General features: G+C 44.0%; 1 protein-coding gene across 1 annotated transcript; it reads right to left on the reverse strand.

Moving 5' to 3' along the window:
• Positions 1-1,540: 1,540 nt before the first annotated feature.
• LOC147974165 (uncharacterized) lies at positions 1,541-11,828 on the reverse strand. The gene is made up of 12 exons (XM_087524935.1): positions 11,584-11,828; positions 8,950-9,320; positions 7,828-7,975; positions 6,878-7,267; positions 6,721-6,769; positions 5,675-5,742; positions 5,224-5,473; positions 4,347-4,571; positions 4,086-4,232; positions 3,215-3,298; positions 2,460-2,611; positions 1,541-1,949 (listed from the first exon to the last, which is right to left on the reverse strand). Exons 1-8 carry the CDS (start codon positions 11,826-11,828, stop codon positions 4,536-4,538), a joined length of 1,557 nt encoding a protein of 518 aa, XP_087381061.1. The 3' UTR covers positions 1,541-1,949; positions 2,460-2,611; positions 3,215-3,298; positions 4,086-4,232; positions 4,347-4,535.
• Positions 11,829-12,115: the final 287 nt, after the last annotated feature.

Raw genomic sequence — 12,115 nt, forward strand, 5'->3', positions numbered from 1 at the left:
GTGTTTGTTTCCAGGGACTTATTGCCTTAGGGACTTAAAAAAGTCCCTATAAGTCCCATCTAAACCAAACAAGAGGGACTTATAGGGACTTAAAGTGGGCATTTGGGACTTATAAAATAAGACTCTCAAGGAGGAACTTATAGGGACTTATAGTTGTAATATGGTCTTATAGGGACTTATAAGTTCCAGGAACCAAACAGGTAGGGACTTTTTAGGGACTTGAGACTTATAAGTTGGGACTAAAAAAAGTCCTAGGACTTATGAACCAAACAGGGCCTAAGTGAACGGTGAGAGAGAGGACCGTCCCACGGCCCAAGTAACGAGATGGATCATGCAGGCCGGCCAAAGCCAAGCTCATTGCTACTCTGCCCGATATTATCTGTATCCCTATGTGTTTGAACTTTCAATAAAGGATACTTTTCTGCTCAAAAAAAAAGTTCAGACTTCATAGCAACGTCCAGGCAAGCGCTTGTTTCCTCTCTTCATCAAACTTGTTCTTCCATGAGAATGGTGCTATGATGACGATTACGTGATTTCTTCGCCGTGGGTTCTTCAGGTGGAGGAGCAGAAACAAGTTGGACGTGCTCTCCCAATGCGGTGTTGGTCAGCAGTGGCCGCACTGTATGACTCTTCTCTCATCTCACTTCTTTTAATTTTTGAACAAGATCGTTGCTTCTATTCTGTTTTGTGACACTGCTCTGCGAACGACATCATATCATGACGCAGTGCGTGCGTCCTTGTGTCCGAGGAGGATGAGGAGGCTTCATACTTGGACCGTGGGAAGTGTGTAAAAAACCTCCACTCCATATGCTCTGCTCTTTACAAACTTTGATATGGTCGAGCAATTTTACTTCTACTGTTTCTGATGAAGTGTACGTGTGGCTCTTCATTTCCCATCAGGTACTGTGTGTCTGCTTTGATCCCCTGGATGGCTCCTCCAACATCGACTGCGGCATGCCCATCGGAATGGTATATATGCGCACAAGTAATTTCACCACTAAAAAGGTTGAACGGAACACACAAATTAATAACAAGATGGAGTCACTATCTGACTTGATTTGATTGTTGGGCACATGGATAAAACAGGATAGTCACATCAGGAGAGGCGATTTCAAAAGGAGCATGAACCGCTGCATGCCAGGGCAGTGAATGTGTACTAGATCGGCAACGCGCCATGGCGCGAGGGTGCCAGTCCAACCGATATGTCCAAACGATGAAAGATCAAACCGCATGATGCATTAGGAAAGGCAAGTTTAGCACATGTAACAGAACAACAACCTGCAGAGGCGCGGCAAAACACATGATGCATTAGTGAGGGGGCTGTCAGTGAGAGACGTGGATAGACAAAATATTGATTGCCTTATGACTGTGCGGTGAACTAATCATGCAAATTGTATTATTGAACGTATCAAACAGTAAATTGACTTTGTGCACGAAACACATATCAAACAATATAAACAATGCAGATATGCTATCACAACGGGCGAACAAACATCTAATATAAGAGAACAACGTAATCGAAGCAGGGCCAAGCAAGACAGAAATTAGTGCATATTTGATAGACCGGGTCATTTATTATTGGGACTGTAGAGTATTTAGATGATTGCTAATAATAGTATGTCGCTGCAGAAGGACATCAGGGTCAATCAGAGTGGCAGGGCCATCAACACCAACAGGCACTGCAGGCCAAGCCAACGTCACAGCTAAAAAGCTAAAAAAACTGCAGAGCGAGCAAGCTACCTGTAAATCGATATACACTCATAATTATAGTCCAACATCACAAGCCCATACAAACTCTGTAAAAGCAAATAGCTTGGAAAGCGGCCTTCTCGTAAAGTGAGCAAGAATCTACACCGTCTTGAGCCCAAAAAACCTCCTCATACTCAGCGCTTTCAGGCACATCAAGTTCGAGTTCGACTCCTCCGAGCATAGGAACCACAGCAAACACCCTGCCACCCACAAAATATAACCCATAATAAGCCCACTCACTGAACTGAGCAAATGCTTTGAGAGAACGACAACATTGCATGATCTTTTTAACCGAACTAAGCACCGGACAGTTCATCGGGATAAAACTTTAGAATTTGAAAGATGTCGTCATGGCTGCAGATATATAGGATATTTGCAATGTGATTATATTACAGTCAATATTTAATTAGATCATTTGTCTCTTAACCTATTTCAGGTTACCTTCTTGCAATTAGAAATTGCCACTGCAGCCCCAACTATTGTGGCAGGACAGGGAAGATGAGGAGAAAGAGAAAGAGAGAGGTCAGCAATGTTGCTCACATCTGTTTTGTTTTATGGGCATACTCAGGTACATGTGGTGCATACACAAACAAACAAAGGTAAAACCTTCAGCTAGACACACTTACATACACAAACAAACTACGGAATCCATCAATCTTGTCCCTCTAATTAATAATCAAAGAAGCACAAGGCTAATTGGGGGTACCGACCATGGGGCTCGAAGGGGTTCTCTTCAAGATGCACACAGGAGGTGACGTCGTGGTCCTCGTACAGCAGAGGTAGGCGATCTCGGGTCTGGCCGCTTTGGCGCCATCCATGTCCAGCTCCTTCTTCCCCATCCATCCATGTCCAGCTCCTCCTCCTACACCGCAATAAAAGAAAATCTAAAGTAAGAATATAATAAATAATTTCCGGCAGTATGTGGTTTTCTCCATGAAAAAAAAGAAATATACAAAACCACATCTATACAATTATACTCCACACGAGGAAAATGAAATATACAGAACCACATATGTACACATGCTGTCGTACTAATGAACAAACACTTCCATATATACATCAGGGGTTTGCATATGTTACAATCAGCCATCTAAAACAGTCTGAACATGAACCTAACTTCTATTGGATAATTCAATGTTGTGTTGCATATACAATAGCTAGCAGCTACTATACTTCAACTAATAACCAGACCTACAGTTGTCTGCTCTTTGATATCATTTAGGGGAGTATGCATGAATCTTGCTTTGATTATCGTTAGAGAGAGAGAGAGAGAGAGAGAGAGAGAGAGAGAGAGAGAGAGAGAGAGAGAGAGAGAGAGAGATTAGTCCCAAAAGGCCTTGCTCAGGCAACCAGCAAGGCATCATTTTGTGTTTCCCCTAGATACCATGAAGCACAAGCAACTAATCGTAGAAGTAGACACAAACTCGGTTCCTAGGCTTGAAATGCAGGGCTAGCAACTGCTCACCTGAGCTCGAAGTATTCTGTCGTTGGGTCATGGACGGTAACGCGGTTTGTTGTGAGTCTTCTACTTACCCATGGCTGAAGCAAACTTCAAGATCAAAGTGAACATGTGTGAGAACCCATGTATGATAGGGGTGTGAAAGGAAATATGCGTAAAACATGGCTGAAGCAAACTGCAAGATAAAAGTGAACATGTGTGCGACATAATTTCTAGTCCAGAGGTAAGTTGGAAAATATCATATGTCATGATTCTTTTTAACTCAACTGAATCTCCAAGATCATGCCAATGATATAAGAAAGAAGTCATTGGATACATAGTAAAACAGAGAGACTTTGAGCTTAAATTAGTTGAGCAAACACATTTTGCGCTAAAGGCTTGTTTCCTATTTCAGTTCATACAAACTCTTTTCCTATCCAATATTGATCATCCAATTAACAGTATTAATGTTGCAATTGATAGTTACGAATGTGGCAAGAATATATACACTAAGTAAACTGAAAGGAACTCAAGCTTTATATTTTGACCAACTGGTCTGCACTAATCGTAATCTCTTGTTAATTCATATATCCAAATGGAACCATCTTGAAAGTAAAATCTCAACGACAAACCTACATAATCACTAAATTCATACACATCAGGAAAAAAAATACCACAGATGGTAGAGCATTATTCAAGTTCATAGTTGATTGTCAAATAGCATGGACATTACTTAATATTCTCATGAGTTTATTTTAGTAAGAATATACATAATAATAGAGATTCTACCTCGGCAATTAAACGATAAGTTTCTCAGCAGTAGAGAAGTTTCAACCAATGTGAAGGAAGAAAATAGAGCAAAGCACTCACTACATGAAAAACACATACAACTTTTTACCTTCAGAAGTTGCCTCGTTGGTTGTATCCTTAAAGCAGTGGAAAATAATAAATCTTTGGTGCAATCAAATTGCCGCATTGGTTGTATCCTTAAAGCAGTGGAAAATAGTAAATCTTTGGTGCAATCAAATGACCAAATAGAAAAGGCCTACACGAAATAACATTGTATTAGAAATAAATATGATCCATGTGGTACCAGCAATTTGTAGGCATTAAGAATAAATATCCTATCTTGCCTAAAAATACAATAATTGCAGGTTACCTATTAATGCTGCCCTTCAATTATTCACATACATCATTTAAGCCCTTCTTCTCGGAATATGGAACTCTGTATCCAGCCAAAGGAGATACAAATGCATCAATGATTTGATGTTCATCACACAAAGGCCAAGTTGAACAGAGCATCTTCATAGTATGGCTAAGCAAACCCAAAGGGCGAGAATCCGCTAACTCAAGGGACTTTGAAGGACTGGCAAGAGAAATGGTTCTGAAAATAGAAGCCAGAGTGAGTGCATCATCAAAGGAGAAGCAACGTGCACATGTACACATAATATACCACATAAAAATCAGGAGCGCAAAAACATGTCCGAGCTCGCTGTGGGAACATGCACGTACAGAACATTTATATACATATAATATCACAACAAAAATTAGTTACTTCGCCTTATCGATGTCCGCACAACACAGAGACCAATTACCTAACCAGCAGGCATAGCAAATTCTCAATCAATGGATTCTGCAAACAAAAAATATGAGAACCAGTCTCCATGATCTGCCTGAATCAATGAATTGACCCGAACCAGGATTAAGAAACCATGTACAAAAATTGAGTGCAGTAACAGGTTTCAGGGTTGGGATTTTACACCTTTGATAACAGTGCAACTTTAGATAATAGTAGCTATTAAGTTATCTGTGTAACTGACTACCAGCAGCCTACATCAAGACAAATCATAATTGGCACACTTAACCCACTGCCCTGAACCGTTTCTAAGGAGCCTGATGTACTCTACTTCCGATCCTGAAGTAAGAAGTCATGACAGATTTGGCACTACTATCAGCAACCAATCACACTACTCTCCCCTGGATTAGGAATTTTGAAGGCGAGGAAGGAAGGAGGGAGGATGGGGGGATTAGCTCACGTTGGTATAGAGCGCCACCCCTCTTGCACCAGTGGCCTTCTCCCAGACGACGACGCAGGCGCACCTCCCGACGTCCAGCTGCAGCAGGCAGCACAACAGCTCCCTGTTGGGCAGGGTGGCCCAGGACGCGACCGGTGCCGCCTCATTGTCGAAGAGGTACCACGTAGAGGTGGCGGCGGCGGCAAGGGCTCCCTCCCCCTCGGCACCACGAACACGTGCAGACCCGCCGCCGTCGCGGTCGCCACAACACCTGTAGAGTTGAAAGCAGAGAATCAAACATGTATAATCCACGCTAGTAAGCAGTCAGTCGTACAATTCAAAGCAGATTATGAAACACATATAAACAAATCATCCATTTCAAAGGAAATAACACATCATGACTCCTAAAAAGATGAAAAGAGTGTTGGCTGCAGGGCATGCAGTGCATCGAGTAGACGGCGAAGAAGAGCACCTGAGATGGACACCCACGAGGTAGGCCGGCCAATCCGAAGGAACAACAGCCACGCACCCGGCACCACCCTGTGCAATCGAAAATAAATCCATGAAAATATTTATCGACCATTTGTGACTCATCAGTAGTATAGCAGCACGATAACCTTTTACAACATATCTAACTCTAAGCAACCCCAAGTTCTCAGGTTTGATATAATTTTAGACAAACAACCAACTGATTTCTTTTGAAGTTCAATTAACATCTCGGCAGAGAACACACTGTTAACGTTCCCATGTCGTGAACCTAACCAGTAACCATTGCAAATTCTCAATCGAAGGATTCCTCAAACATAAATATGAGAACCAGCTAGGGTTCTGAACCAATCGGGCACCCTCCTCACCCATACGTGAATCCCAACCATCCCATATTTAATTTCATATTAATAACTATATAAGTAAGAGCCAAACCCCCCACTAACTTCCATGGCCTACAGGAAAAGCAAATGGAATAGGTCGTATAATCACCTCTGGACCATGCCAAACATATCTGAATAACTTCATATGAATAACTATATGAGTAAGAGCCAAAAAATTGACTGGTTTCAGCCGATGCCCGATTGACCAGCCTTTGTCAGACATAGCAAATCATTGCATTAATTTTGTTAAAAGGAACATGGTGAGCTTGTAAGACAAACTGAATTTAAACTTTTAAAGGGCATGAGTATTCAATGAAAACACTATACAATTTTGAAAAGGCAGTGGGTACTCCTTTAAAGAAATTAAGATGGATCTGAAAGCACTTCAACAAAGTTATCAGAGTCTCAGTTTTCTTATTTTAGAATGCACTATTCCTTGATGCTGGAAACTAAATAAAGCTAGGCAATAGAAGAGCAAGAGGAGCTTACCAGCAATAGTTCATTCATAAAACTATTCTGATATGACCGAAGTCAAAACTAAATTACTATTGTCAATCGTGTACTATATGCACCACATAGACACCCTGAGGATGTACACACAGGTGCGACAGATTGGTACTATAACAAGGTGAGGAAGAATCATGCTTACCAAGTCCACGGCAGCCTGCAGCATAACATGATAACCCCACTCTCCATTCCTAGTTTGTTCAGTAATAAGCATACAAAAGTTAGAAGAGTTCATCCTTCCACTCTAATTAATAAATATTTACTGATAAATAAATAGTAGAAAAGGAGCAGGCACTGACATTGGCATCTTCTTAAGACATTCTCTGTAATCCATAGGGACATATCCAGTATATATCTCATGATGAGCCAATGAGATCCAAGCTGTGAATAAAAATACATTAATGTGAGAACAAAGGATCTGACAAGGTTTCTTTTTCATCTTCTCCAGTAACAACATTAAAAAGAGATAGAACCAGTTCTGTTGATGTATATATCTAGCAATTAAAATCATTTTTATAGTTACTGTAAGAAGGAACCAAATTTGGAAAGAGGTTAGTACTTGCAGAGTAAGTTTTGTACTGGATACCAAACATGCCATTCTCAAAAAGTAAACAGAAAATCGAATCCCATAGGCCTGACAACCGCCATCTCCGTTGAATTTGATCTCAACCAAGCCGTACAGCACCAACCTAAGTAAGAGATTATATTAGAATAAAATGGCAAACATTCAGAAAAACCTACCATATAGACAGAAAATTATGTGCAGAATTATGGGACAAATAATACTCACTGATGCTTAAAACAACTATATATCCACTCACATGATTAGCACTTGAGTATAGTATCATAGAAGTTAATATGATGTTCTGTACAATATCATAAAAAAAGAGACCCACACAACCTTTTGCATGGATGTGCTTACACAAGATAATGTGAAACGAAGGCATGTGAGAAAACCAAAGTCAGGACTCTAGACATGACTGGATCCTGAGCAGTATCAACACACCACATAGCATACATAATCAGTCTATGAATTTCCCATGCACAAAACTGCCCAAGCAGAGCACACAACAGCTATAGGGCATAGACACACAGCAGAGAAACATCAGTATACAACAACATAAAATTGTTCTAAAATTAAACCCCCACTTCCCCTAAACCATAATACAAAATCTTAATGGCTTCAGTGGCCTCCCATACCACTCTGACGGAGCAGGAAACACAACCAGGATGGGAGTAGACAGCGCACCTGAGTGACGTCCACCGCTTCGACATCATCCACGTACTCCTCTGGGATCTGGACGGCGCCGGGTGCCGCGACCTTGGGAGAGGAGGCCGTAGGAAGGGGTCGGCGTACTTGGTCAGCGCATCGAGCAGCTCCAGCACGGCGCCGAGGAGTGGAAAACACCCTTAAATCATAACATGCCTCTTATATCATTTTCGAGATCGATTTCCCCCCTAATATATCTGTGAAAGTGAGCATCATATGTGCAATGAGAAGAGCTGGAGTTGCGATTGTGGAAAATAAAACAATTTTTGTGGCACCACAAAAATTCAGTGATCTGACCTCTCCGACATCGAATGCGGGCATGCGGCACTCATCAGATGTTTGATTTACTCCCTAACGGCCCCTTGCCTCCTCCACGGTGCTCGGCAGAGCGAGCAAATATGGCACTGTAGATTTTCAAGTTACCATGGCCATGAGAAAGAGACATACATATGTGGTTGAATAATACAAAATAACAAACAACATTGCCATTGGGACTGAGCCGACGTACTGCTGCTACTCCTCACCATGATACGCACAAGGCAGTCAGCCCTGGCATGCACACTAATAAAAGGAAAAGAAACAGTAACATCATTGCCCCCCCATTTATAAGTTGCTTCCTCTAAATTCCTATCTATCAGCTGACAATAACCTGAAAGAATACCAGGCACATGAACCTTACATGTAAGCACAAAACACGAGCATGCAACAATTTTTTAAGATGAAGGGTGAAAACAGATGTGCATCAATTACCAGGTCATTTAAGTTAAAATAACCATTAGCCAAACAATGAAGTTCACTATATGGAAACCATTTAACTGATATATCACATCTGTGTATGCAGTTGCATGGCACTAACAAAACTTCCAGGACTATAAGAAAAGATCTGGCTATTTTAATTACCTCCATGGTTATTGAACAAGAGCAAGATTGACTTGATTTGCACACAAGCACTTCCAGTTGCGCAGGGGAATGAGAGGAGAGGAGAGGAGGGCACACCTCGGTCGGGTCCTTGTCAGGAGCGGTGGTCGGAGAAGCTGCAGGAGGCCGAGGCACCGGATCGACGACCAACAGTCCACCGGCCATGACGGTCCTCGTCGGCATCGGCGAGGGAGTAGGGGAGGAGGAGGCCGACCGCCCACGCCGCGTCCCATACGCCACCGCCTTTGCCTCGCCTCGCCATTCCTCCTTCCCTCCCGTGGGAGACGGAGCCGGGGCCGGGTATTAGGGTTTGGGAGGCGCCAGATGAGGGGTGGAAGGAGGAGGCCGTGAGGGGAGGAAGCCGGGCGGCGGCGGGGCAGGGAGGGGAGAGGAGGCGGCGGCGAGGCGGGAGGAGCAGGGCGCAGGGGAGGAGAGGAGGCGGGGGCGAGGAGGGAGCAGCGGGGCGCGGGGGAGGAGAGAAGGCGGCGGCGAGGCGGGATGAGCGGGCGCGGGGGAGGAGAGGAGGCGGCGACGAGTGCGGGGGGAGGAGACGGCTAGGTCACCCACGGCAGCGCCCCCTTTTTATACCCCTGTACGCAGAATGACCAAAATACCCCGGTGGGGGCACATTATTTACATTTTGCTGCCATTACTATTCATTCCAGCAGTGTTTCATCCAGATCCGACGGCCCAGATCCTCCCACCTCTCGATCCAACGGCCCAAAACTCATCAAGCAGCCAGATCCAACGGCCAGGAATGCCAAATCGCTGAGGAGCTGGGAGAGGAGCTTATCTCTGGATTCCTGATGGGTGTTGTTGTGTTATTCTGAATTTAGGGGTTATTATTTTCATATGACTGTGTGTCTTGTGTCGGATTCAGTCCGTCATTGAATAATCAGATGACAATGGAGGTGCTCGAGTCAAGGCAGACGTACTCAAATTTGATCACTTTGTTGTAGAATCATGGTGCTAATTAAATAATCTCTTGACTGATTTTGAATCTTTGCCAATATTTCAATATCTTTTTTTATCACAAGGTCTAAAAGGTATCATTCAAAATGTGCAGATAATCATTAAGTGTCAAACCCATGTCCCCTCTGTCATCTTCTAGATGAACTGCGTTATAGAAAGTGGAAAATTGTTGCTTGTTATGTTGATATGCAGACTACCAAATTGGGAATTTTTCGATGATGATGAAACTACATTGTAAAAAGTGAATCATATTAGGAATGTCTCCCAACCCTCAAATTGTTGCTTGTTATATTGATCTGCAGACTACCAAATTCGAAAATTTTCAATCATGATATGATTCTGAGAATAGATGTATTTTGTACGTGCAGGTTAATTTGATGCATGATTTCAGCTGCATGTAGGTTTCGGTTTGTGTCCAAGACAAGTATTACTTTCTTTTTCAAATGGTTCCTGCTGCGGGCATGACAAGTGCATGTTGCCTGCACATTAAATTTATAACTCTTTTTCCTAAATAATGTATCATATTTTGATTCCTGTCAAAATGACCATTGCTATTTGCTTTCTAGACATCTTGTATGTTGCTTATGCTGATAATAATTTTATTTTTCTTGGGACTTGATTATGCTCTCGAAGGGTACATTAAGAGCATGTAAACTTCTATGATAATCAAAGTGCCACATAGACTAATTTATTCTGGTAGTGTACTGCCTTTTGTGCATCATCAGAGCTATTCCACAAATTTGCCCCCACTTATATACCTTTTTACACTTTTATATGGGTAGCTTCTTTTAATTTTTTTAAGACATTGATTTTTGCCATTTAAGTCTTCATGTGTGCAGAATTACTTTTGCGGTGAGCTGGCATCTGGTGAGCATGACGAGTACTTCCTGAAGGTTGATGTCCGCTCCCGTTGCGTCACTAATAAAGGCCCCATTTGCGTGGGAAGCTGATTTTTTTTTGTTAGACTGGCAATGAGACGCTTGGATAGGAGAAAAGAAACCGGATGCACACACACATTTACATATTTCATGTGATGGTAGTATGTCGTCATAGTTTTCTAATTTTGTTGATCCGTGGCAACGCACGCGCATTTAGCTAGTTAGAATATAGTCGCTTGATGTGTGTTATGGTCGCTCTTTTCTATCTAGTACATCCACCGAATCGCTATAGTTGCCTATCGAAACGGACACATGGTTCATCTTCATGACCACACATTTCTCCTCTCATACCTGCCTACCTCTCTGTATCAACAGCAGTCACGTAAGTACATGGCAGCTCACACCTGGTCTGGGCAAAGGAAGCATGGGTTGGGGCCATCAGATCTTGGCCCTTGGCGACCTCCTCTTCTCGTCAGTCGAAGGTACAAGAATAAGAGCATCTCTAGCCGCGCCCCTAACAAGCCCCCCAGAAACGACTTTTTTCGCACCGGCGCCGAAAAAAAACCCCAGTCGCGTCCAGGACGCCGAAATCTGCCGGCTCGGCCCGTTTTTGGGCCCGGCGATCCCAAGCCGAACCTAGCGCACTGGGGACACTCGGGGGCTCCGGCGGAAGGGAAAAATACGCCCGGGCCACACTATCAGGCGAAAAATCAAGACAAACGTCCAGATCCGCCCTCCTCCCCCCGGGTCCTCCCGCCACCTTACCGTTCCCGGCGGCGACCACCGCCCTCCACCGCTATCTAGGCCATTCCCCCGCCGGAAAAGAAAAATGGGTTCTCCGCGGCAACCTTTCCACCACCTCCTGGGCGAGTTTTCCGCCGCTCCGGCCGCACAGGGCGGGATACCGGTGCGCCCACCACGCCCGCTAGGTGTTCGGCGGTTTGTCTGCTCAGCGATGGACTCCAACGACAAGGAACGCTCGCGGCACTGCTGGAGGAGGAAGCCGATGCCTCCGTCCAGGACGAAGAGCATCTCATGGTCCTCGCCGCCCTGGCCGGCCTGCTCGCGAGCAATGCAAAGCCGCGGCGAGGTGGCTCGGTGCCGGGGCGGCTGAAAGCAAAGAACCGGCATCGACTGGAAGGCTATTGCATGCTCTACTCCGACTACTTCGTCGACGCTCCACTGCACGGCGACACAGTATTTCGGCGCCATTATCGGATGAGCCAAAAGTTTTTCCTCAGGATTGTGAATTCCATCTGGGAGTTCGATAGCTACTTCAAGTGCAAGAAGGATTGCACCGGCAAACTTGGATTCACATCAATCCAGAAGTGCACGACAGTTATGAGGATGCTTGCATACAGAGCTCCGGTTGATTCACTCAACGACTATGGGCGCATGGACGAGTCCACGACCATTGAGTGTTTCTACAAGTTCTGCAGAGCTGTGGTGGCAGTGTTGGGACCGCTATACTTGCGATCACCTAATGCTGAAGACACTGC

Source organism: Triticum urartu, chromosome 5A (assembly GCF_056163025.1).
Source record: "Triticum urartu cultivar PI428250 chromosome 5A, HENAU_Tu73, whole genome shotgun sequence".
NCBI lineage: Eukaryota > Viridiplantae > Streptophyta > Magnoliopsida > Poales > Poaceae > Triticum > Triticum urartu.

What these genes read in the sequence shown, in the direction of transcription:
- LOC147974165 (XM_087524935.1), bottom strand. Translation starts at nt 11,828, where the DNA reads ATGGCGCCGAAATACTGTGTCGCCGTGCAGTGGAGCGTCGACGAAGTA. An exon ending in AAGCGGTGGACGTCACTCAG is followed by an intron (nt 7,268 to 7,827) that starts GTGCGCTGTCTA and finishes TCTCTTACTTAG; the next exon opens with GTTGGTGCTGTACGGCTTGG. An exon ending in TGTCTTAAGAAGATGCCAAT is followed by an intron (nt 6,770 to 6,877) that starts GTCAGTGCCTGC and finishes TGAACAAACTAG; the next exon opens with GAATGGAGAGTGGGGTTATC.